The following is a 26,624-nucleotide window of genomic DNA, read 5'->3' as shown; positions in this document are numbered from 1 at the left end:
TTAGCGTTGAAACAACATGCATTTTCTGATGTATAATTGCTGCCGGGTTCTGACCTTCATTTGACCATTGGATTCTGGTCGCTTTTCAACCAATGTTACAACTTTGACACAGGTTGAGCAAAACAAAAAAAATGTTGAGGCAACACACATTCATTGACATTTACTAAATGTTGTGTTCTGACATTGATTTGACCTTTGGATTCGCGTTTCAACCAATGTTACAACATAACATGCTCTTATGTTGGAGCCTAGTTCTGGAGCCTACTTCGACCCTAGTTAGGATACGCGCCATAGAACACAGACGGCTGCACAAAAACGTGTGCTTTTAGCATTCACACAATGAGCAGTTGCTGCACTTCTCGCATCCGGCCAGTAGATGCCACACTTCTGCAGTGTCGCATATAGGGCTAAATTGCTGAAAATCTTCCGAATGACAAGTACAAATTGGTTTGCTTCACAATGATATTGACATTCTATACTTTACAAGAATAGTGGTTCAATAATAGCCCTATAATGAAAGGCGACGGCAAGAAATTTTACCTGAAAGACAAAGCTCAGGGCTTCAGCATTAACCAGGAAGTGGTTTTGAGGAAGTTTGTTGAACACTTAGACAAGAAAAGTCTATCACCTAAACGTTGGTTGCGACCTACTATAAACAAAAAGAAGAAGAAACTTAACAGATAAAAGGTTGGTGAACTTCTTCAATTTGAATCACTTTCTTAGCAGGAATTGGATTGTACCAACGCTATTAAAAAGTAGACGAGTACAATAACAATCGTTATTGTTTTTTAACTATAGCGGTCAATGCCTCATTTGAACACATTAGTCTCCCTTCCGTACCAGTGTGATTTTTAAGTCAATAGCGCATGTTTATGTACTAAATGTGTGTTTATGTACGGGTGTTGTATTTACTTGTACTTTGTACATGCATTAAAAACGAACAGGAAATATGTCATAATATGAAATAAAATACAGTATTATAATTTGGTGTTGCAGGGGCGGCTTTGACCTGAGAGCCAGTCGAGCTCTGTCTAAAATGCCCCTGTTTCGGGGGGACCATGCAATGAAGCCCCAACCCAAGTGGAGGAAACTGGGGCGCAGAAGGATTACAGATGATGAACCTGTGCCGTCTCTGACTCAGCTTTGTCTTCTGAGTCTGGCTGACAACATGAAGGAGATGTGGGTGAAAGATTACGCAGACAAGTATTTGGACCACTATTCTTTCAGACACATCATGGGACCTTTCAATTTGCTGTGTGAGTTTTTATGAGTCTCACAGAGAAAGCCTTCAACATGTAATCCAATCCAAGAATTATCATCTCTTGCAGCAGGGGATCTCGTTGAGGAGCTGACACAATTACTGTGCACAAGAAAGCAACTTTCCCGTGCTGCTCTCCATCTTCTATTGGTGCCCCAGCTGAGAGGCTTATCCTTGGAGAGATGTCCTGGTCTGGTCACCTCGTCCCTGTGTGCCCACATCTCTGCACGTTGCCAGGTTAGTCACTAACTATTCAATGCTCAATGTTAGTTGAGTTAGTTTTTTTATAAAGTATTTTACACTGAGGGCTGCACGGCGGATGAGTGGTTAGTGCGCAGACCTCACAGCTAGGAGACCCAAGTTCAACCCCACCCTCTGCCATCTTTGTGTGGAGTTTGCATGTTCTCCCTGTGCATGCGTGGGTTTTCCGGGTACTCCGATTTCCTCCCACATGAATGTGAGTGTGAATGTTTGTTTGTTTATATGTGCCCTGTGATTGGTTGGCGATCAATCCAGGGTGTACCTCGCCTCTCGCCCGAAGACAGCTGGGATAGGGATGTCGCTGTAATTGGAAATGAAAAAAGTATTTGCCCTGCAATAACAATTCACAGCCAATCACTGTGTGGTGCTGTTGTGGACTGACTTCAGAAGTGTCTAACCCTGATTCTATGTGCATTTTCCCCACATAGGCATTGCACAGACTCAGCCTATCTGGAGCTCAGCAGATGCCGTCAAAGGTGCTCTCTGACACCCTGTACTGTCTGCCTGCGTTGCGTTCACTTTCCCTGGCTGGAACACCATGTGACAGTGCTGTGATTAGGACCATCACCCTCCGTTGCCCTTTGCTGCACCATTTGGATGTATCTCAATGTCATTTTCTTCCCCCATCCGCTCTACTTCTGCTTGGAGGTTTCTGTCCTTCATCAAACTGTGTGTCTTCCAGTACATCTGTGTCTCCCCTACCGCTCTGTAGTTTATTTGCTCTTGATATTGGATTTGGAGACTCTGAAATGGTGGCTGCCTACCTCCTCCTCTCTTTGCCACACCTTGAGAGAGTGGCCATGGAGGGACTCTCACAGGCTTTCTTGCTGATCCAGAACAGGCACTTTGCACTGGCAGATGAAATCTCCACTCAAGAAGGACTACCCAGGTTGGAGGATGTGTGGAAGAAGAGAATGAGCATACAGGGGAGCCATGCTTGGAGCAAGAGGAAAAAGGAAACTGAAGAAGACAATGACACACTATTGGATAGTGATGCTAGTGAGAGTGAAGATGAGGCAGCCACATGCTCCTATAGTCTTGCAAATGATGAACACCTAACCCTGCACATAAGAGATGTTAAAGCCATAACATGTGATTGTCTGGTTAGTTTGGGCTGTTTATGTCCAAACATCAATTCCCTATCTGTGATCATTCAGGGGGAAAATGGAGGACAATTCCAAGCATCTATCTTAGCCACAGGCCTGCAGCCATGGTCAGGTCAGCTGTGGAGTCTGTCAGTACAACACCAAGGCCCTCTGCAGGATCTCCTTCCTGCCTTGCAAGTGGCAGGATCTTCCCTGGTATCCCTCACCTTGGAAGGAGTGAGAACACACCCTCGCTCTCCTCTACTGGAGATCATCCGCATCTGTACCAGACTTGAAGAATTAGTCATCTGTGCAGAGCCTCCCACCACACTGGCGAATGAAGTGGAAGATGTAGTACAGCGAAATGAGCGTGATCTTCCAAGTCTGCCCAACCTTAGCTCTCTGACATTGAAGTAAGACCACAAATAATATGGACTTTATCTCACAAAAGTGTGTACACACACCACATTGAAGCAACAATTTTAATATTATCTTATCAAGGGACAATACTATAGAAATTAAATGTGTTCTGTCAGTGTACAGCTTGTATAGCAGTATATATTTACTGTCCACTAAAAATGACAACACAAAACCATTATTGTCTAAATAGCCAGTGAGTACACCTCACAGTGAACATTTACAAATTGTGACCAAAGTGTGAATATTTAGTGTGAGCACCATTTTTATCTAACACTAATTAATTATCTTGAGCATGGAATTGATGACACATCTTGGAGATGTGTTTGGGTTCACTTGTGAGCTACAGTATATAGATTATAATGGATGTGTGTTGAGTGTTTTTCACTGGATAGTACATTTATACTCCTATACAAGCTTTACATTGACTACTCTTAAGCTATATCCATGTTTGATTTCTATACTATATATCCCCTGAAAAGATATACCATAATAAAAATGCTTGTTGAAGTGTGAGGTGTGTACTCAGGTGTGTAAATGAATATTTTTGACTACTGTCATGTCATTTGTCCCCTCGACAGTTACTCCTATGAGCACAGCCAAATGATGCCTCTCATCTGCGGGTCACCTTCCTTGAAGAAGGTGATCAGGTGTCTCCTGACTGGGTCTCCTTTACTTGAGAAACTCTCCTTGGTCTCTTTGCCGTGCCCCCTGAACTGCATTCTTCAACGTGTCCTGGATTTCAACAACTTTTCAGCTTCTGCCAACTGTGTTCCCAAACCACTGGGAAGACTACAACGACTTAACCTGCAAAGAACAAATGTAAAGATGAAGACTGTGAACAATATTATGCAGCGGAGCAAGAGACTGAAGTATGTAGATGTGAGTCACTGCTGGCAAATCAGTCAGCAAGAGTGGTCATACTGTAAGAAATCAAGCACAGTCGAAGTCGTCTGGGTGTAGTGAGGAGTCACTTGTCCATGCATCTGTTTTCTTGGCCTCATTTGGGTCGTGGGCGAGCTGGAGACTGGTGGGCGGTCAGATGCACTCTGGACTGGTCACCAACCAATCATAGGATACATATACACAAACAGCCATTCACACTCACAATTTGAAGTGAATAATAATAATTTTATTTATATTGCACTTTACATTACAGAAATCTCAAAGTGCTACAAAGAAAGCATAAAACCTACAGTTTAAGTTAAGTTTCCACTTAACCTAAACATGCATGGAATTGGACTGTAGGTACCACTGACTTGCAAAAATTTGCAATTTGAATATTTAATCTGCAAAGCACTAAATTGTTTAAAATCATTGTGATTTCACAATGAAGAAAGAAAACAAATGGTACTAGGAAACTACGTTTAGAATGAATTGTGCAGTGAGTGAGCATCATCCCACCTTTAGAGTGGTAGACACCTTACATATCTTATCTTACCATATTTACATTTTTGTTTTACAGTATTTACATTTCTATTCTACTGTCGTCTCGATTGTGCACTAAATCTGGGTTAAAAATGCAAACTTTAAATATATAACTCAATAATTATTTGTTATTATACAGTGTACACTTAATATACTATAAAAGTATGAAATAATCAGAATGTATGTACTGTAAGTGACTGATGACGAATCTAGATACTTTATTTTTCTGCTGGAGAGTTTTCCAATATGCTGAAAGCACTTATTGTTCTGCATTTTGTGTTCTGATGTGGAGCTATACGCATCCAAAGTGTGAATGAAGTGCTATTACATACTATATTCACCAGAAGACTGTGCTACTGACGAACCACATCCGTCATGCTTGTGTAAACCATAGAATAAACACTGCATAATTTGTTCAATGGTGGTAATTCAAGAAAGTTCTCAATTGGCAACGTGTGATGAACTTTGAGAGGCGTTGGCCGAGATACAATCTGTATTTTATTTTGTCGAAATTATTATAATTTTAAATGAATACACAAGGAATCTAGTATATTTGTAGTACTAACGGCATCGAGTTTTTCCCTCACTTTTTCGTTTCTTTATTGTCAACTGCATACTTTTTTCCTACATCTTTTCCCAACAACACACGCAAATGAGACGATGGCGTCATCGAGCGACTTTTAGGACAGCCAATAGCTACATTTCTTACTGAAAAGTTGCCAACACTGCTCCTGCCACATATCCGGGTTAGTGTCGTAAAGATGGCAGTTGTACGAGAAAAGGAAGAACCTTTACGTTTTTATCCGTAAGTAATTCATTAGTATGATGCCAGGTACATGTTGCTGTAGGTGTAAAATGTGCCATTGTCTTCTTAAGGTGTTGTCCATGCCAAACATGCTAACGCCAGCAAACAGCCTGGTTATTTTTAACCTCGTATATTGTCGATTTGTAAGCCACAGTTACGATACCCTACAGTAAATACTGGGGTCTATGTTTCCCATATTTCAATTTCAGGTAATGGGCTGGCGTAAGAAAAACGGAATGGAGCGTTCCAAAAGCCCAACCTTCATCGCACTAACTGGTGGTGTTAAATTCATTAGACCAAGAAACTGAAGACAATCTGCATCATGGGCAGGTACGTCGTGTTCATGTAAAATGCCCCCATGTGTTCATCAACAAACATGCTAACCTCAGGTCTGTCGACCATCTGTTTATCTGTTGACAGGATCAGCTTTTCCTGCCTTTTCCCAGCATCCTGGCATTTCAGTCTGTCTTCCCAAATGCTTCCTCGGCTCTTGCTGCCTTCAGTCAGGCAGCTGCTTTTTGTAGGACTACTCCTCTTTCTTTTGGTAGCGCTTTACCTATTTGTTGTCACTGGAAAGTTACCTGCCAGCTGGATCACAAAGGAAAACCACTTCCACAGGTTAACTAATCATTTTAAAGGAATATGTCCTAGTTGGGGCTGCACGGCGGTCGAGAGGTTAACATGCAGGCCTCACGGCTAGGAGGTCCGAGTTCAGTTCCACACTCGGCCATCTGTGTGTGGAGTTTGCATGTTCTCCCCGTGCATGTGTGTGTTTTCTCTGGGGACTCCGGTTTCCTCCCACATTCCAAAAACATGCTAGGTTAATTGGCAACTCCAAACTCTCCATAGGTATGAATGTGAGTGTGAATGGTTGTTTGTCTATATGTGCCCTGTGATTGGCTGGTGACCAGTCCAGGGTGTACTCCGCCTCTCGCCTGAAGACAGCTGGGATAGGCTCCAGCACCCCCGCGATCCTCGTGAGGATAAGCAGTAGAAAATGAATTAATGAGTGAATTCTAAAATCTCACCTAAAATTTCTGTGAGGTATTTTCATTTAAATTCATTACATTTATGGCAGGTGAGATGTTTGCTATAGGGACACATAATCACTGCTTAAAAGTGAAGTGATTACATAGCAATATTTTTGTAAACGAAGATGAAATTAGATCAAATGCCTAATATGTGCCTACAATGTTTGCCTTGGCCTAACCATTTTATTTTGTTTCCAGGCACCTGGCTCGTGTAACTGATGTGGACGCAACAGACGCAAGCAATCCCAACCTAAACTATGGGTTGGTTGTGGATTGTGGCAGCAGTGGCTCCCGGGTGTATGTGTACTGCTGGCCAAAGCACAATGGAAACCTCCATGAACTCCTGGACATTCGGCAAATGAGGGATCAAAATCGAAAATCTCTGGTAATGAAGATCAAGCCAGGTAAGAGAATCAAGGAATGAATAACAGTACTGGTTACTGCTAGGGGTGTCTTGCAACAGTTAACTCTTCGACGATTCGAGTATCAGTCTCACCATTGAATCATACAAAAATGTCACATGATCAAGATTGTACCATTCTGACTACATGGGGGGTGTCTACTGCTGCCACTGAGCAAACTTTTTTTTTTTTTTTTACAAAAAATGCCTTTGTTTTTGTCATAAATAGCATATTTTGATACAAAAATTTGTGTTTACTTAAAATGCAGTGTGTTCAACAGAAGTCCTATACTATTGTGTGACACAATCCAAAGGAGCTGAGGTGAGAGCTCACTTTGAACCCTAGGGAGACTATCAACATCAATGGACTTATTGGCTCATGATGTGTACAAAAAAAAAATATAAAGTGTGTTTGAAAATTTTAAAGATGACCCCAGAAAGTAAAATGCAACTTGTGTCGGCAGCATCTAACATGTCACGTGACAGTGTATCATTTCAAATAGGTAGGACTGTTACAGCAACTTCATTTTATATGCCGAATACAAGAAATTAAGCTGCTAACAGAGAGTTTTGCCAAATGGTTAATTTAGTAACTGCGATTGATGACCAGGATCATATCTTCGGCAGTTGGCCTGACTTGCAAGTTAGAAATCAGGCTTGTGTTGTGTGGTAACTAATAAATTCTTTGTCTTCGTCTTTGTGTTTTTAGGAATTTCTGAATTGGCTAAAACACCAGAGAAAGCCAGTGACTACATATACCCCCTACTGAGCTTTGCAGCCGAACATGTTCCCAAGGACAAGCACATAGAAACCCCCCTGTATATTCTGTGCACAGCTGGAATGAGAATTCTGCCTGACAGGTACTGTTTAATGTAATGACCATCATGTGCTTCCTCCTGCGTACCTTGCTTAGCATGTTCAAGTCAAGGAAATCATGGAGGTTATATATATATATTTTTTTATCAGTCAGCAGGAGGCTATTTTGGAAGACCTTCGAACAGACATCCCGGTCCACTTCAATTTCTTGTTTTCAGATTCTCATGTGGAAGTGATTTCCGGAAAACAAGAGGGTAAATAGTAACATATACCATCCATGAATCCAGTTTCTATACTTACTGCTTGTCTCACAGAGACTATTGGAACTTGCTCCTGTGAGGAGCACCTCCCCTGATTCACCAGTGGACTTTATACTGCAGGTGCAGTGCAGAAGCTTTAGAAAAGAAATGTGAAAATCTGAATGCTAAAACTATTTAATTTAGAAAAGTAAGTTAAATTAAGAGTTGAATAAAGAAATTTTATTGAATTAAATGCTTGAGTTCTTAGAATGAGAGTTAGAATGCACAGTTTCTGTAAAAGCCACTCTGTATAAACAGCACCTACACTTAATGAAGGGGTTCCAGTTGACCTGGTAATTGTCCAGTGCATCAGCTTGACTGAAACGTTTTGTATGTTATGTCAAAGCACATTTTAGGGGGAAAAAATGAAATAAGCAAAAAAAAAACTGTTAAAATTTCAAAGCTGTGCAGCTGTTCATGTAGTTATTTTTCAAGACCCTTTTCTGTTGTTTTAGGTGTTTATGCATGGATTGGCATAAACTTTGTCCTTGGAAGGTTTAACCATGTACATAGAGGTAAGCACACCATTATTTTTGTTACATTCGGTAACTCACATTCCATACATGTGGATATTTAGTAAAACAGTAATGTGTCCCTCCAAGATGGGGAAGCTGTCATAGAGGTCAATGTCCCAGGCAATGATCAACAGGAGGCACTAGTGAGAAAAAGGACTGCTGGTGTTTTGGACATGGGCGGAGCTTCCACACAGATTGCATTTGAAGTGCCCAAAACTGTGAGCTTTACCACTCCACAGCAGGTTATTATTATCCACAACCAAATACGTTTTTTTTTTGTGCTGTCTTTGCTTTTGTCACTCATTCGTCTCCTGTGTTGTGTTCCCTGATGAAAACTGTACTCACCAATTTTGTCCCTTGGAGACGATCTGCTCTCCCTTCATCACTTATTGTAAGAAGGCGTTGCATGAATCCATTGCAGGAGTTAATATTGAGAATGTTGAATATGTACAAACAGCACTTAGTTTATGTAGTGCAGTTGTATACCTAATGATAAATGAATACCTTTATGACATTGACACAAGCTCATGTCTTAATTTCATTATATTGTGTACATGTACCAAAGTTTGATTGCATGTCAGGATGTGCTCTCCCTCATTGTCATTGTCCCATAGGAGGAAATTGCCAAAAACCTACTGGCGGAGTTTAATTTGGGGTGTGATGCTCATCGCACTGACCATGTGTACCGTGTGTATGTGGCTACCTTCCTGGGTTTTGGAGGAAACACAGCACACCAAAGATACGAGGGGAGCCTCATCAGAAGCACGGCCACTCGAAATAAGTGAGTGCCCTGCCAGTGCCTATCAAGCATTGGGCTTTGTTGTTCATTCATGGCTGTTTCTCTTTTCTTTTGCCAGGCTGTTAGGTCAGCATATAGGGGAGACAGCAGAGTTCCCCCTCCTAGACCCATGTCTCCCCACTGAGCTGCAGGATGAAATTGGTTTCTCTCCTAACAAGGTTCATCTGCGAGGCACTGGGGACTTTGACCAGTGCAGACGGAGTTTACAACCTTTCCTCAATCGCACAAATGATCCTCAAACCTCTCTCAGCGGCATCTACCAGCCAGTTATTGATTTTAACAACAGCCAGTTCTTTGGTTTCTCCGAGTTCTACTATTGCACTGAGGATGTGCTACGCATAGGCGGAGACTATAATCCTTCCAAATATGCTCAAGCTGCTAAGGTAACCAGCACATTTAAAAAAGTTTCATGACAATAATTACTGTTTATTTTGTGTGTCACTGTAGTAATGCGTGTTTAGTTGTAAACACCCTAACCTCTAAGGATGTACTCAGGGAAAAAATGATTCCACTAACAGCATAATTTGCAGTTTTGCCATAAAGATCGCCATTAACAAAGCTTAAAGGGATATTTCGGATTTTTTGACATGAAGTTGTATGACACCCCCATAATCAGTGAAGTCCGTCAACAGTGACAAACTCCCCACTTTTTGTCCTAAGCCAAGTTAATTTGGATTTCATTGCTGAGGAAAGTAGTTCCAGCTAGTTGCTAGTTGGGGGTGCAGTTAAGTAAAGAGTTTGCTTCTCATAACAACATGACTTCAAAAGCATAATACATTTGTCTGTGACGTTGCAGTGAGCCGGCCCGTGCCTGGGTACAAGCTGTTAGATGTATGAGCTGAGTCGGACCAATCACAGTAGAGTGGGCAGCCCTGGAGGTGGGCCATGGGTGGAATAAATGAAAACAGACATCCATCAAAATACTGCTGGAATAGGTGCAGATTCTGGAAGATCTAGAAAGCTTTCAATGCAGGTTATCGTGTGTAGCTGCTCTACAGGAGTCCACAACTCGTTACAAAGGGCCGAAAATTAGCATAATAGGTCCCCTTTAATACTTCACGAACTCCACACACACACAAGGACGTTCTTAGAGAACACGGGGCATCGTAACAGTATAATAATAATCCTTGTCCAATACAGCATGACTCGCTGACAATGTCTCGTCACATTTTCAGAGTTACTGCGCCACCCAGTGGAAGACTCTGAGGGACCGCTTTGATTCTGGCTTGTATGCTTCTCATGCTGACCTCCATAGACTCAAGTAAGTTCCTTGAGTATCTTGAACAGTGAATAGCCCTTAAAGAGTACTGTGATGTTAGCGTCAGAGGGTACACAGTTGTACACAATTGTGTTTTTTTTCTCATTAGGCTCAGTATTTGTATAGTATGCACTGTGATGATGCTTGTTTATCTCTGCAGGAACCAATGTTTTAAATCAGCATGGATGTATGAAGTATTACATTCAGGCTTCTCTTTTCCTACTGACTATAAAAACCTGAAAACTGCATTTTTGGTCTACGATAAAGAGGTGCAGTGGACTCTTGGAGCCATTCTATTCAGAACACGTTTTCTGCCTTTGAGGTAAGGCATCTTTCACACTTTATTCAAGGTTTATGATATAGTCTTCAGCTAGCACCATATTTAGCATGTGTATACTTATTTAGGTGGTGGGGTTTTTTATGTACTAAGTGTACTGTGTTTTTATTTTTAGGGACATCCAGCAAGAAAGTCTAAAAGGACTGCACGCTCACTGGCGGCACAGCTTCTCCTTTGTCAACAACCACTACTTATTCCTCGTCTGCTTCTTCATTGTCCTTCTTTCCATCATTCTGTACTTACTGCGACTTCGCCGAATACACAGGCGTACTGCACAGCGCTGCTCGCCTTCCTCTGTGCCGTGGATGGAGGATGGCCTGGAATCACCAACACTCCCCATCAATCTATAAAATTTCACTCCACCTCAGAAGTCTCACCAGTGTGTTTAAGGGGTCTTGGACAAGAAATTTCCTTGAGAGACTTTTGGCCTCACTGAGCCACAAAAGAATCTGTGTTTAACTTATTTTGTAAATGTCAGGTCAAAAATGTGCTGAATTAAACTTCATATTTTCATATGAAAGATTTAAAAAAAAACTATTCTTAACAGAAGTTCTGCATTTTATGTTTGTAGATTTTATGTGGGCATTCGCCTCCTTCTGCCTTTTGAAGAGCATATTAAAAGCACTTGTTTGTTCCACATAAGTACAACACAAAACCATCTGGATTTTGTGGCAGGATATAACGTTGCTGTCCTTGCTGGTACTGTTGTGTTATATGTAATGAATGACAAGTTCATGCTTTACTTGTGCAATACATGTCTTGTCACTGGAGTCATTTTAAACACTCCTCTGTCTGGGCTACCTTTCTCGGTTGTAGGCTTGATGACTTTCTTTTATTATAACACTGAGCATTGTTTGACAGTGTGACTATATCGTGCTTCATTTAAATGTGTCGTGTGAGATGATTGGTCATGAACCTGTTTTTTTACAAAACCGATGTAGTGAAATGTTTGCATCGTGTTGTCACATTACAATATCGTAATAAAGCTTTTATGGATTGGAAATTCTTTCCCTTAAGTCTAATCACCATGTACACTGTCTGTTTTCCATTCTATGGTTACAGTATATACAGTATATAATGTTTCACACAACATTAATGTGTAGCATTTCTACTTTTAAGGGGATTTTGACTTGCTGTAACAAATTCTTTTGAGATAGCCCATTGTTTAGTAACCGGTCTTACAACTATCAGGGAGTAACACAGGCTGTCTAACACAAGCCAATTAACGAAGCAGTTGGTTGACACGCCCACAGTGACTTCTGTTTGTGTTTTAATTTCAGACAATAGTGCAGTAATTAGATCTCACGCACCATTGTTTTTGTCAGCAGCTGACTTTGGGTAAAAGGTAAACATACGGTCCATATTTAAAAAAAGAATAATTTACACGCGCTCCCAAAGTACCCAAGAAACCTAACTGCTACAGGTCAGTGGCTCTCATCCCACCTCATGAAGGCCCTGTAGCGGAAGGTCCTTTTCCATCTGGGCACCCTGATGAGCTTGTCCATGGACCCGCTGCAATTTGTGTACCAGCCTGGCATCAAAGTGGACAACGCTATCGTCCTCCTCCATTGAGCCCTGGATTCACCTGGGAGCTTTGTCCGCGTCATCTTCCTGGACCTGAGCTTTCAACACCAGAAGGCCGGATATCCTGAGGGACATGCTGGAAAGCTCAGTGGTGGACCATCACCTCATATTCTGGATTGTGGACCACCTCACCAATCGCCCACAGTATGCGAGGACCCGGGACTGTGTCTCAGAGACTGCTCTACAGTGTCTTGTTCTCCCTCAGAACAGTGCAAGCACCGTTCCTATTCACCCTCTACACGACTGACTTTTCCTGCCTGTCACCCTCCTGCCCTACAGAAGTTCTCTGATGACTGCCATTGTTGGACAAGAGGTGGATGACAGCTCTATGATGGACAAAGACTACCATCCACTCCAATTAACACACATTCACTGCAATAAGTCACCGTTAGTGACAGGATGATGAGAATATTTGCTTTCCTTCCAACAGCTGTCAGAGTCCACTAAAAATGCTCAAAAAGTTCTGTGCTATAACAGTGCAACCATCCAAGAAACCTGTGACTTGAACAACATATGGACTGCTAAGTAGTGTATACATAATAACGTAATACTGACACGTATTACCTTGTTTTTGCACTTCCTCTGCTCTTGTGTGCTTTTGTACTCAACACTTGTACACTTATGTGCTCTTGTGGTTGTGTGCTACCTATTATTTTGTGCTCTTGTACCTGTGTCTGTGTGCTCTTGTACACTGGCTGCTGTAAACCCAAAATTCCCCTTGTGGGACTAATAAAGGTACATCTATCTATTGGAAAAACTGACATTCTGTACTGTATGTATACAGGTTAAACACACAAAGAAAAAAATATCAGTAATTGCAGAGCTATGGAGTATGAAGTATGCAGTGGCGGTTACAGTTACAGTAGCGTTCTCCACATGATGCTTCTTTATACTCCGTTTTGGACAAGTGATCTAACTTTTGTTAGAAAGTTAATTATCAGAAATTATCAGTGAACATATGCTGTTTCATACAGGCCAAACCCACTTATCTCTTAAGGGCAGTGGGATAAAACTCATTCAAAAGTCTCAGTGAGCGATTGCAATAGATGTGGCTGCGAGAGCGGGACAGCAAGGTGTGGAGAGATAACTTGTCATTGGTTATCTCCGTACAAAAGCCCGCCCTTTCATCGAGTATCTGTAATGCAATTGGTTATTTTTTGCGGGATCCACGCCTTTAGGTTGAGACGTCACTCTGGCACTCCAACAGTGGCAATTGGCGACGATGTTGTGGTTGTCCACGCCGCCGCCAACTATTTGACAAGCATATTGTGCCTACCACAGACAGACAGTCCGTGGAGGTGCGGTGTGAGTGTGAGCTCGTCCACGCATGGAGTTGTGCTCGGACCGTGTGGTGGCAACGCTGGACATGTCGCAAACCCCGAGCCAGGGCGGCGAGCCTGTTAATAGTAGCGATGGTGACTACGAAAGCTTGCCGCCTCATGTCTCCGTGACGACACACATGACAGCGGGCGCCGTGGCTGGCGTGCTGGAACACACGGTCATGTACCCGGTGGACTCTGTCAAGGTAACGGACACATTTTTACGAACTGCACACAAGTTAACGGATTGAAACTCCCACACTGCGACGTCTAGTAGCTGCTTTGCTAACAAGCGTTAGCTTTGAAATGCCCAACCTGCTTGACCACGGTTAGCTTGTGTGGTTGGTACATTGTCTGCTGTCAGACTGACAGCATGCCAGCATACAAGACACAAACAAACCTCTTTTTCCACACTAGGTGTTTGCTTTTATCCGTTTTGTTGGAATTTAGTGGAACAATTGCGTCTCAGTTTACCCCTTTTATTACAAATAAACTAATAGTCTCTAAAAACTAGCAGCAGTTAGTTCCTGGACTAAGTTAGCCTAATGTAAAATTGATTTCCTGTAGTGTAACACTCTGCTTACTCTTCTCGATGTTATGTGAATGACGTCAAAGTGAAAGTCAAATCTACGGTGGCCGATAGGTGCAAACGCACAAATGAATACCAAAAAACACCATAAAACAAATCATTATCCTTCAAGATAAAACAAATGCAAAACACATATAAACCCCAAACACAATTACATGAGATAAATGGTACAAGTTGAAGTTTTCCATGGACGCCAGACCTTTGCTATAATATTAGTTGGATGAATTGTTAATTACAAACATAAAAAAAGAAAACATTATGGCCAAGTGTTCAACAAAAACTAATTAAAATGTACCTTTTTCTTTTTCCTCTTCAAAAGGCAACCAGCTTTCTTCTGGGCATCCCACTCATGTCTCCCTCAAACTGGCAAAACCTCCGTTTTGAGAGGTATTAACTGTTAGTTTGTTATTGTTATAGCTTGCGGTAATGTAGAACTGCCACTCATAGGTAACACTTCACACCTCACTAATGTGAATAGTGATGCAGTGGGATGATGGCATCACCCAACTTTTAATGTTTATAGTATTATATAAATATTTGTTTTGTTTTTTTTACTTTATCAACAAACTGCAAAAAAATCCTCCCCTACTCACTATTACATCCTCATTGCATTATGCATGTGGGCATCTTGCCAAACAATGCTGTTACTCAAACTCCTTTGTCATTTCCTCTTTTGTGTTTTTGGAATTTTCTTAAGCACCTTACACTGGAATGAAGTTCTTCTCTTTTGAAACTGTAGTTTATGAAGGGGGGTACACTTAACGATTGAAGTGCAATTTGCAGTAGTAGTTTATTCAGCTGTCATTGTCACACATCAATAAATATGAGGAGTGTTTATATGCAGTCCACTGGATCTATGGTGTTTTGACCTGCTGAGATATGAGATGGGACACACCTTTTGTGCCTTCACCACACGCATGGAGGGTGTGTGCGTGTGTCTCCCTGTGTGCGTTTGGTCTTATCTGTACTGCACACACACTTGAAATCAGCCTCAAACACTGAAGGGTGTGTGCACGTCATTGCTCCTATGTAGTACTGATTAGGAAACAGCCGGAGCTAAGATATGCACTACTACGCCTTATTACAGAGTCAAATTGTCACCAATGTAAACTTTTATTAAGTGTTCAGGCAATGTTCTAAGTAATGAAACAATTTAAAATGTAAAATAATTTGCATGCCAATATCTGCAGTAAAAGCAATACATACTGACATTACAGGGCATTTCTACTAAACCCGGCTTATTTTTAAGTGAGTATTACTTAATGGAAGAACTTATTGTGCTTCAGCCATGTTATACTCGGCAGCCAGAACAGAAATGTACAGTATGTACCACTTTTCTTCATTGCATGAAGATACCAATTTTTTGGTTATGCAGCATTTTTCCTCTTAGCCACCACTGCTACACTTATGTGGTGGCATCTCAAAAAAAGCCACTGAAAAATCAAGTTATTGCTTTTAGATGTTTTCAGAAGGGGAAGTCTGAGACATTGGAAATCTCATTTTACATTCAATACAGTGGTTGTTCCATCTGTGGAATGAAGTGTGGTTTCATAGGCATGGGTGGCAGTGGCTCAGGAGGTAGAGCAGTGTGTCCAGAGACTGGAAGGTTGGTGGTTCGATCCGTGCTCTCTCCACCCAGTTACTGTTGTTTCGTCCCTGGACACCTTGCTTCCAGAGCTACCTGCACTGATGTGCGGATTTATTTTGGATGGTCAGAGATGCCTTTGGTGCGAATTGGCAGCCATGTTTCTGTCAGTCTACTCCAGAGCAGCTGTGGCTAGAGATGTAGTTTACCATCACTACTAGTGTGTAACTGAGGAGTGAGTGAATAATGAGTTCACTTCACTTTGATGCACTTTGGGTACCTTGAAAACGTCCATGTAAAATCTAATATATTTATATTTTTCCAAGCAAAAACTTGTCTAATTTTAAATTGTACAACATCATGGCATTTGTTTTTGCAAGTTGTGTTATTATTTTAAAATGTTATCCCACACTGCAATTTAAAAATAATTACTTCATGGTTGCAAAAAAAGTATAAATTTGCATTCAGGTTATTTTCGGACATGGATGGATTGGAATGATAAAGCCCTGGAAAGAACAATGTGATTTGTGCAGCACAAATGAATAAAAATCAACATCATCCAAGATTTGTGTGCTCTCAGTTTCCACATGTGTATTAAATAGAATTGTGAGTGCAATAAAGGAAGGAAACACAGCACAACATGCTGAGGAAGACAGACAGGGCCTATCTCCTGAGCCAGTGCCAGATCCATCTCTTTGCAAATAAAAACAACTTTGTGCTGTTCAGATAACTTGGCATGGCGAAGTAAAACAAAGCGCACCAGCCTCACGAGACCTGCATCTCTCAAACAAAAGAGCACTCGGCTGTCACAACCTACTTTTTAGGCTACATACATCCACTAAGCATGCTTAATGCAGATGACCAAATGTAGTCCCTCAAGGTCATGCTCTTTGTAACAGATGTCAAAACTATTGAAGTAAATTGCTCACTATATTATGTTTTTTTTATGTTTCAGACAAGGATGCAGAGCCTGCAGCCTGACCCAAATGCCCAGTACAGAGGTGTCTATGAAGCTCTGAAAAGGATCATCCGCACAGAGGGCTTCTTCAGACCGCTCAGGGGCCTCAACATCACCATGATGGGCGCTGGTCCTGCCCACGCACTTTACTTCGCCTGCTACGAAAGAGTCAAACGCTCCCTGAGTGATGTAATTCAAAATGGAGGCAATAGCCATTTGGCCAACGGTACGACCTCTGACCCTAAATCTTCCAACGGTGGTGATGAATGACAAAATATTAATATCCTTATGGAAATTAGTGTAATTTGAGTAATGATTTCATAATTTAGAGCCATTGTTTCCACAGGTATTGCAGGCAGTGTGGCCACTGTCCTTCATGATGCCGTCATGAACCCTGCAGAGGGTAAGTAAACACAACAGAAATGGTAATAATAGAAAAATGAAAAAATAATAATTATAAACATATTTAGTCCTGTGACAATCCAAGTGAAAATGCTGTGCCACATCAATATGCAACACATAGAGTATACTATATACTGCCGTGTTTACTAAAAGACGTTACAACTGAGTTTACAGTGGTGGCACAGAACCGGGGAAGTTTAATCCAACCTGGAAGCATCACAAAAAACAGCATGAACATTTCTGCAAGACAACCATGCTATCTGAAACATTTGCAAAGAATGAGAAACTCCCATGTGCTGAAATGTATCAGCTAATATGCAAGTTTACAATATTGTTATTGTATTGGAAGTGAAAAAATGTTGTATAGGGACAACCATAGTAGTAGACAGGTAAGTCCGTGGCATGGTACTGTATGCATGTTATAATGTTTAGCATGAATGTTAAATGTATTTAATGTATGAAATATTAATGCTGTGTGAGATTACCTTAAAACAGTGGTTCTGTCATGCCCCCACTGGAGGACAGAAATGTTTTCTTGCATTCATGATAAAAAAAAAAAAAAGCTTAAAGGACTCTGTATGCAGCGATTCTTCCTGTTCCCGAGACAACCTTTTATCCTACTGGTCGAATTATAAGATAAGATATGGCTTTATTCGTCCCTCAGTGGGGAAATTTGCATTTAAATCCCGCCTCTTCCTGCTTGAAATACGCCCACAACACACACACACACACACACACACACACACACACACACACACACACACACACACACACACACTAGTTATGTTTTCCAAATTGCTATCATTAGCTAAATTCAGCTACAAATGGTATTAACCATTGAATGTATAGTAAAAACAACGTGACTACAAATTGTTGAGCAATACTCTGAGATTCCGTGTTTGTACGTGCCACGACCATGTACGTATGTGAATACCAAGAGCAGCATGTCAGTTATTTTATTTGGGTCAAACAAAACAATTGTTGTGCAGTTTAATTCACAATTGTGAAAAATACAAACTTTTTTGTGTAATCTGTTCTTTTAACCCACTATTGGTAACATATGTGCTTGCAAAACATGTAGTTTGGAGCAGGTTGCATAAAGTCCCTTTTAAAAGAGGTGGTCCCTCCACATTCCATAGTGTTGAAGTGAAAGCTCACAAAATGCTTGCATTAAACCCTCCAAAATGTGTTCCCTGTCATTATGTACAACTCAGTCGTGAAGCAGAGGATGCAAATGTACAACTCACCCTATCGTGGACTTTGGGACTGCGTTCGGACAGTGACACGCACGGAGGGCGTGGGCGCCTTCTACCGCAGTTACAGCACACAGCTGACCATGAACATCCCCTTCCAGGCCGTTCACTTCATTACCTACGAGACCATGCAGGAGTGGTTAAACCCCCACAGACACTACCACCCCGGCACCCACATTGTGTCCGGCGCGGCAGCGGGCGCCATTTCCGCTGCCGTCACTACGCCGCTTGATGTTTGCAAGACGTTGCTCAATACACAGGAGAACGTGGCTCTCAGTTCCATGAACATCAGTGGCCATTTAACAGGAATGGTGAATGCATTCAGGACAGTGTACAAGCTTGGTGGTTTGGGGGCTTTCTTTAAAGGGGTGCAGGCTCGGGTTATATACCAGATGCCCTCCACTGCCATTGCCTGGTCTGTGTACGAGTTCTTCAAATACTTTCTGACAAAGAAGGAGGCAGGACCTGTGTTTATAAATGGAAAGTGAACCTGGCCTACTATGATGTTTGAGGAAGTAACTTGTGTGAGTGATGTGCTTCAATATTCCTACACGCACATCTTAGTTTTTTTTGTTGTAAAGTCACAAGGGCAAATGAAGTCACCTTTCAGCATTCTTTACAACATGCTCTGGCCAAGTTGTCTTCAATGACGTTTATAGTTCTTGATATTGGAGCTATTTATTTATTTGTGAGGCAAATATTTTTATGGATTGCAGAAGGAGGAACTTCAATGTTGCTTTATATGTCTATTTATTGTCAACAAACAGTCCTTTTTTCACTTCAGTGTAAAATACCAATACTCACTCCTCCCAAGTGCCTCATTACATACTACTAATATATTTTTGGTTGAAGCAAAAAACTATAATTGATTGTCTACCTTCCTGTTTTATATTTAGGGATGGGCATTTGACTACATTTTTCTTTTTGTTTAAATATTATGCTTACATGGCATATACAAGGATCCCTCTGAATGATCTGAACTCCTGTTTCAATACCAGAGTTGTATTGAGTGGCCCTGTGAGGTCATAGCGGATGTTTTCATGGATGTGACTCAACTTCCCATAGCTTACGTCACATGCCTCTTTAGACTTCAAACTAGTTGACTGAATCTACAGCGTCTCTGCTGGTTGAAACCCAGAACTGCACTCCATTTTGCCTCAGTAGCTTTAAGATATGATTATTGAACAGTGATTTCCACGCAATGACGTAGACGCATACACAAGTTATAGGCAATCAATGCATTAATTGATTTGTATGCACGTCTCTGTCTATTTTCTCTTCTTGGAGAACATCTGTCTCATCCTGAAGGTGTCTACAGACCTTTTGAATCACGCACAATGTACAATAGAGGTTACTAGACAGAGGGCAGCTCTCGGAGCCGATAAGGCCATTACATACACAGACTTTAAATACTGCGCTGTTACAGACTTTGTGGTAGTTTTACCTTGAACATGCAAGACTACGAAATTATGTTTTACTGAGTTTTTTGCTCCCCCCTGCTTTGTGCTCACATTCCTTCAACTGTTCACAGAAGATGCCATACTGAAGTGTTTTGTTATGGTCATGTACAGAAAGCTGAAACTTAATCCACCAAAGACCTTGTATTGTATGGAGTGGTATTTTTCTATGCATCTTCTTTAACCCATCATATCCAGTTGTCCACCATCATTTTTTTTGCGTGTGTCTCTTCCTGGCTCTGCATTGTTTAAAACGTGTTGGGCATCATTTGCTCTTCCTCCAACAAAAGTCTATTGCTAATCTTTCCGCTCAAGCAATGGCAGTTTGAAGAGGAAATGGTTTGTTATTGTAGGTTTTCAATCCATATGGATATGTTAAACATTGTCTTTATCATTCAATCTGCTTGTTTATATACACTTTCTAAAAGCCATAGACGCACATGCAAAGTTTCCCATGAGCGAATGGGAATGCCTTTTTTTAAACTTTATTTAAATTTGCAGCAACCTAACTCACTACTCTTGGAAAGAGCTCTTGACTAACAGTTGACCATCACTGTGTAATTCTCATCTGTTATCCAGAGCAGCACTTGGCCATTGAGTGCAAGATAGTGAAGGGATGTGAGGATTTTTTTAAAAATCTTTTTTGCGTGCCATTATGTTATGCTGTTGATGCACAAATAACTGAAAACACGATTGGGTGGAATTGTGCATCTGCAGGATTTGAATCTATTCATAACATGCAATCAGGAAATCTTTGTGACAATGCTGCTACAGTATGTAACACTGGAGCTAAAATAAACATGCAAGTGGTGAATGAAGTGTGTCTGTGTGAGTCTGTTGTGTAGCCAGCAGAGGGCCTTCTAGGCCCATACTGTACTCCAAAGCACATGTGAGTTGCTGATGTTAGGAGGGCTTAGAAGGTCTTAGAGGTCTTATACCACAATTGTCCAGAGTACAGTTGACATTTATTTGTAGGCAAAATGTAGTTGCATGTTTTGGTCTACAACCTACCTTATTTAATATGTTTGCAATGTATAATATGTTTGAAAAACTCTATTTACTAGTTCTCTGGTAAGTACAGAATGTGTTGCTGGTATTAACCTATTGTTCTGACACACTGAGGTTTATGGTCATGGTTGTATTTTTTCAGACATTGACAAGTTTAATTAAGGAACACATACCAGTTCAGGGCAGTGTTGTGCAAGTTCATCATTCTCATGAACCCCCGCGACCCAAATGAGGATAAGCGGTATAGAAAGTGGATGGATAGTTCAAAGTTCACTTCACATAATAAAAATGTGACTAGTTCACATTCATTGTTTACCATTTCAATTAAGTTCAGGTGATTGTAATTGTTTTCTGTGCAAAGAGAATGAAAGACTGAAAACTATGACTATCTGTCACCACCTAAAACTGCTCACTGTTTACAGTTGGGTATTGTCCTACTTGAATTTTAGAACAATATATAATACAAAGTGGTTTTCTTTATGCTTTTTAGCCTATGCATGTTTATTTCTTGGCTTTTGTCCTGCAAACAAAATCCACATCAAATTGTAGTGTTTCATGAAATGAAATCAATTGGTAAACATACCTGGAAGTCCTCAGGAACACTTGGGGTGTGACTGCAGGGTGGGCCATGGGTGGAGCAAATAAAACAGACTGTTTGGGTCGGAAGCAGGCAGTCCGTGGAAACACTGCAGAAAAAGGTGCAGAAGATGTAGAAGGCTTTCTGTGTGGGGTTATTGTGTGAAGCTGCTCTATAGGAGCCCACAAGTAAACACAAAGTGCCGAAAATGAGTATAATATGGGTATTATGTTTTTTTTTCACTTTTCTGACCTATAAATGTTGTTAGAATGTTGTGTTATTCGGTTAAATTATAACGATAATGAGGTTTGCCCATTTTTAAGTGAGCCCTGAAAGAAATTTGGGATAGCTCTGATCGTTTTTTTAACAGAGCCGGACTGCCGTATATGGACTTCCCCGGGTACAAGCTGTAGGTTTGTCCTCTCCCCCACTCTGCTGTTTGTCGAAGGTTTCACTGTGTTAGCACAGAGCTAGTGCTAATGGCTCCAGGAAATATTTGTTCAGCGTTGAACTTGCCAAAAGAGACAAACATCAGGCAGAAGTGATTGGGGTGGCACATTTCTGACCAGCAAGAGCAACATATGCAAAGCTGGACAATGCGCCAAACTGTTGCCAAAGCCAGTTGCCTTTCGAACGTTACTTGATTATGTTGAAGCGTCAGAAGCGCAAGCTGTAAGTAACAATTTAATTTATCAGTGTCCTGCGGTTGTCTGTGTCACATTACAGAGTGTGCATACAGTTATGTTTGTAGTTCCTAATAACCATCTCTTTTCCACCACAATCAGGGGATCTACTGGTTGGTGGATCTAATCGATAGTCCTACAAAAAATGTTAATGGCCAAATTTCCTTTAGCCGATGTTGTGTCAAATTGTCTAAAAACAATAAACACCGACCTACGTTACCACTCTGAGTTCATACATGGTAAGTCAGTGGTCTCCAACCAGTAGCTCCTAACCACTTTTCAAGTAGCTCTGCAAAGGTTTTATTCATTTATTATCAACTCCTGTACCAACAATTAGAAAGTGGGGTTCAGCAGTCATACTCCTTAGGAGTGTGTGGAGTCACAGTAGAGTGGGCGTGCCTGGAGGCGGGCCATGGATGGAATAAATTAAAATAGACTGTTTTGGAAAGCCATATACAGCTGGAATTGGTGCTGATTCTGGAATATTCAGAAACTTTCTGTGCGGGTGGATTGAGTCCACAACTCAATCCAAAGAGACAAAAAAATTGCATAATATGTCCCTTTTATGAATTGCTGGTTTGTTACGCCAATGTGGGTAATGTAGTGTGAAACTACTAATGTAGTACTTCATGTGTAACTTATTTAACCCTACTTGTAATTGTAACAATTTTTTAAATGTCCATTTTCCATTTGTATTAGTCTGCTGAGGTTCCTTACAATTGTTAACTGCTTAACTCAGGATATGGATATAGTGGAACCAGAAATGCTTGAGACGTGGACCACCTTACCTGGTAACTAGATGTTTTTGCTTGTGTTGCGTTCCGAAGAACTAAAACAGATTATATATACCGTTTGGCAGGGGACATTTTTGAGACTGTAGGACCAGGTAACCTCAGACTACCATGGAACCCGAGAGTTAGAGATTGTCTTAAAGCCTGACCCGTATTACCTGGAACTTGCTTGAACAGCACATGACCATGATCTCACTTGGACTTGGATCACAACACCTTAATGTAGTTCAATACCGCAACTGAACCAAATAACTGGACCATGGCCATGGGTTCTAACTTGTAACTGGAGACTTGGATACCAAAACATTGATTTAGCTTGGAACCCGGATCAATGATTCTTGTATTTTAAAACCTGTACTAGAGGCAGGGGCACTGCTTGCCACCAGGCAAGTCAGGCAACTGCTCGGGTTCCCTGCGAGGACCCCTGAGGGCTGACAAACCTTGAATGCCTACAACAGTGCTGCTGGTTTGAGGGTCCGCTTCTAAATTTTGGCCTCGTGCTCCAACAGACTCTAGAATCATCTCTGACCACACGTTCTTGCTTCGTTTAAGACATGGACCATGTGACCTTTAGATGACCTCATCATAGTCTTGTTTGTGGTTCTTCCTGAGCTGGATAGCATGTATTGGACTGTTTACATGAAGGTAGATACTTGCTGATATGCAATGATGGAAAACATTTCTTATCGAGATGCACACAGTAGCAAGCTTTATTCGGAGCCGGCATGTCCTGACACATGTACACAGGTGCACAGTTGTCCCTGATGAGTCCATGATCATGTTGTTTACCTGAGACCTACAATGGACAGCTTCATCTACAGTCCATCTCCCTGACTACTTTACGTCTTTATAGCCAAGATAAGCTCTGGAAAATTACAACAACCTCTTCTCTCAATGTATGCTGGTCCTATTACACAAAAACATTCATACAGTGATGGCTACTGATGCAAAGCTATGTCCACAGCATCACTGGTTGGTAACATGGGGGATCCAGTTACATTATCCAGGGAAGTTTATGATAGTGGATGAACAGATGGGGGCTGCTTCAAAACTTCTTATCAGGCCCGCCAAATTTGTCAGACAGTCACGGCACATTGCAGCACTGACAAAGGCTTCCTTTGTGGTCAGGTTTGGTTTGCTTCTCTTGTCTTGATGAAGATCTGCTGGTCTTTCAAAGAGCGTCTTGGACACCTTTAACTCACTGTGGGGCTGCCCCACAAAGAAGGGTGTCCAAGGGGCCAACAAAAACATCATGTCTGCCATGTGAACATAAAGGGGAACTGCACTTATTTCTTATTTCACATATTTCTTTCCCTTTCCTGTGCATTATAACGCTAGAAAGCAAGTTAATATGAGCTAGCTAACAATGTACGTCATTGAAATACACCCATTTCGGTTACAAAGTCCTCCTAAAAAAAACCTCTAACAGTGTTTTATCATTTGATATACATGCTGTGATCATGCAAGAACAAGTACATTGATGATAACATGTAATACTTACAGTATATTGCCGTATTTTAGTGATTTAAAACATTACCGATACTTGTTTCCTCTGCACATTGAATTCCCATTTGGCTTACGCTACCTCCGTCAATAACAGCAGCATCGATACAGCGACAACACTTACAATGTCTGCTCTCCTTGGGATGGCTGTGTCTTCCAGCACAAGACATGTGCTCCAGTCCAGTCAGGTAAAAACCTCTGACTGCAAACGAGCATCTTGTTGAGTCTTTGTGGCAAAATTGAGAGCTAGGTATCCACTCTTTCACCTTTGAGTGACACTAATATGAGTAGCTAGTGAGGCGTCGTGTTAATCCACCAGATAAATATTTTTTGTGTTAGCTGCTACAATAACAATATTGTTATTTAGCATATACATAAATGTTAAAATCTGTGCAGTCCTATATTGCAGGCACCAGATGTTTAAAAAAATGAATTGATTGATCGATGCCTATCCCTAGGTGACACCTTTGACCTAAGATGTCTATAATCACCGTTACCGTGAAAAAGAAAAGAAAACGTGACATCTGTAAAGTTTAAGGTTACAGTGTAAAGTCTCCATTGCATCTTAGGAAAGCTTGATAAAGGGTTGCTCAGAGCTCACCGCACTTTCAACTCCTGACAGCAGCCTAAATAAACACTATTTGCCGGAAGCTCAGTGTTCCTAATGGCAAGTCTTTAATCTATGTGCACACATACTAATACCTCAGTGCTTTTTATAAGTAAGACCACAAAACCCAGTTGATTCATGCGGTGCAGGAAGTGATATCTGCGGTGTTGGTAACTTAATGTATGGTGTCACTTTGAGTCAGAGTAAAGTGCAGGGATATTCCTTTATCTGCTCAGCATGCTCGCATGTGGCCCGCCCGCTGAGAGACACTGAGATACTGTCACATTCTTATGGCCGTCAAAACAGACGCTATCGGTCCTCTTCATGTCTAATTACCTGTTTAAACTGAGGGCTTTGAATGAAGGCTGCAAACACTGATAAAAGTAAGTCACTGTAAGGAAGCCTTAGTTGCTTGGGGTTTTTTTGGACCATGTCTTGCTCTTTGTGCACCTTTTACAAGCAAACTGGTTTGTCCACTTGGAATGGTCACATTGAGGAAAGGAGCTACTTGACAGGTTCTCTTGCTTTCATGTCACGTTGGCATCTTGTGATGGTCATGCACAGTGATAACAAGAAGCTCTTTAAGATCGTTGTCTCATGGTAGTTTTGGAGGTCACATCTTTACTTTTCCTATGACATTGTCTCCTATTTAACTGTTTTTACTTGGTATAACTGCGTTACCTTTGGCTCCTTTTAACCGTCTCCTTCGTTCAGCTATTGTAGTGAATCGTGACACAGCCTTGTGCTCCTCTAGTAATCAGTTAAAGGAATCTGTCCCTGTTTTTCTTGAAAATTCATGTACACTCACCTTCACATTTCATTAGGTATACCCGCACAATGTAAAAAGAGCAGTATTGAAAAATAACATAATGCTTTATGTCATATGTTCTACCTTTACTTTATGAGATCTCATTAGATTGTACTGCTTGGTGTACCTAATGAAGTTTATAGTGTGTGTGTAGTTGGTGTAAAAAGTTTTGAGAACCATTGTTCCAGGCCTCCAAGTACCACCCCACCAATATTTTGCTTGGCAAGTACCCCCGTATCATCACTTTACCTTCCCAATATGGATAGTCCCCGCAGGCTTGTAGCGTATGAGCTGCATTAAATAAGAATATTTCAACAAAGCCAACTTTTTTTTTTACCAAATGTGTATTCAATAAATTAGAGCTGCAACAAGTAATAGATTAATCGATGGTTAATCGATTGCCCAAAGAATCGACCATTATTTTGGTCATTGATTCATATTTTTGTTATGTTGCAGCCCCAACCCCCACTGATTAATCTACCAATTAATCAGTTATTCAAATAATTGTTAGTTGCAGCCCTAGAATGAATACATATTATACAATTATTTTATATTTCTATGTCTCGAATTTGAGTACCACTAGATTGAGCCTCTGTATTCCAAATGGTACGTGTGCCTCGGTTTGAGAACCAATGGTTTAGAACATTGCCGCTATGGTCTTAATGTTCACATAAAGGCTATTTATTCTCAAATAAGAGTAATCTATCAATGGTAATTAAGTGATGTAATGTTTATTTTCACATCCGCAATGGAACAACGTATTTATATGAATACATCCTGGGCCAAAATAT

General features: G+C 41.1%; 3 protein-coding genes across 4 annotated transcripts; all 3 read left to right on the top strand.

Moving 5' to 3' along the window:
- Positions 1-428: 428 nt before the first annotated feature.
- On the top strand, positions 429-4,863 carry LOC131128595 (uncharacterized). Its single transcript, XM_058071577.2, has 5 exons — positions 429-687; positions 997-1,256; positions 1,329-1,495; positions 1,948-3,017; positions 3,603-4,863. The coding sequence occupies exons 2-5, from the start codon at positions 1,037-1,039 to the stop codon at positions 3,982-3,984; spliced, it is 1,839 nt and encodes a 612-aa protein (XP_057927560.2). The 5' UTR covers positions 429-687; positions 997-1,036; the 3' UTR covers positions 3,985-4,863.
- A 258-nt stretch (positions 4,864-5,121) lies between these two features.
- Positions 5,122-11,712, top strand: entpd4 (ectonucleoside triphosphate diphosphohydrolase 4). 2 transcript variants are annotated; one of them, XM_058071575.2, is made up of 13 exons: positions 5,122-5,254; positions 5,464-5,584; positions 5,675-5,872; positions 6,484-6,689; positions 7,395-7,545; positions 7,652-7,755; positions 8,256-8,315; positions 8,403-8,533; positions 8,930-9,096; positions 9,173-9,497; positions 10,290-10,375; positions 10,533-10,694; positions 10,825-11,712. In XM_058071575.2, exons 2-13 carry the CDS (start codon positions 5,577-5,579, stop codon positions 11,057-11,059), a joined length of 1,833 nt encoding a protein of 610 aa, XP_057927558.2. In that variant the 5' UTR covers positions 5,122-5,254; positions 5,464-5,576; the 3' UTR covers positions 11,060-11,712. The 2 variants fall into 2 exon arrangements, with proteins under 2 accessions (XP_057927558.2, XP_057927557.2); XM_058071574.2 differs by having other exon boundaries at positions 8,403-8,557.
- A 1,760-nt stretch (positions 11,713-13,472) lies between these two features.
- On the top strand, positions 13,473-20,673 carry slc25a37 (solute carrier family 25 member 37). The gene is made up of 4 exons (XM_058070751.2): positions 13,473-13,818; positions 16,742-16,970; positions 17,091-17,147; positions 18,361-20,673. The coding sequence occupies exons 1-4, from the start codon at positions 13,621-13,623 to the stop codon at positions 18,885-18,887; spliced, it is 1,011 nt and encodes a 336-aa protein (XP_057926734.2). The 5' UTR covers positions 13,473-13,620; the 3' UTR covers positions 18,888-20,673.
- The last annotated feature ends 5,951 nt before the right edge of the window (positions 20,674-26,624 follow it).

This window comes from Doryrhamphus excisus, linkage group LG3, assembly GCF_037039965.1.
Source record: "Doryrhamphus excisus strain RoL-2023G ecotype Guam linkage group LG3, RoL_Dexc_Guam_v1.1, whole genome shotgun sequence".
In the NCBI taxonomy this organism is placed as follows: Eukaryota; Metazoa; Chordata; class Actinopteri; order Syngnathiformes; family Syngnathidae; genus Doryrhamphus; species Doryrhamphus excisus.
This window is presented reverse-complemented; position numbering and strand designations above follow the sequence as displayed.

Coding starts and splice junctions, on each gene's coding strand:
- LOC131128595 (XM_058071577.2), top strand. CDS start 1,037: ATGCCCCTGTTTCGGGGGGACCATGCAATGAAGCCCCAACCCAAGTGG. Junction 1,257..1,328: donor GGGACCTTTCAATTTGCTGT/GTGAGTTTTTAT, acceptor CATCTCTTGCAG/CAGGGGATCTCGTTGAGGAG. Junction 3,018..3,602: donor CTTAGCTCTCTGACATTGAA/GTAAGACCACAA, acceptor TCCCCTCGACAG/TTACTCCTATGAGCACAGCC.
- entpd4 (XM_058071574.2), top strand. Junction 5,873..6,483: donor AAGGAAAACCACTTCCACAG/GTTAACTAATCA, acceptor TTTTGTTTCCAG/GCACCTGGCTCGTGTAACTG. Junction 9,097..9,172: donor AGCACGGCCACTCGAAATAA/GTGAGTGCCCTG, acceptor TTCTTTTGCCAG/GCTGTTAGGTCAGCATATAG.
- slc25a37 (XM_058070751.2), top strand. CDS start 13,621: ATGGAGTTGTGCTCGGACCGTGTGGTGGCAACGCTGGACATGTCGCAA. Junction 13,819..16,741: donor ACCCGGTGGACTCTGTCAAG/GTAACGGACACA, acceptor TTTATGTTTCAG/ACAAGGATGCAGAGCCTGCA. Junction 17,148..18,360: donor CGTCATGAACCCTGCAGAGG/GTAAGTAAACAC, acceptor TGTACAACTCAG/TCGTGAAGCAGAGGATGCAA.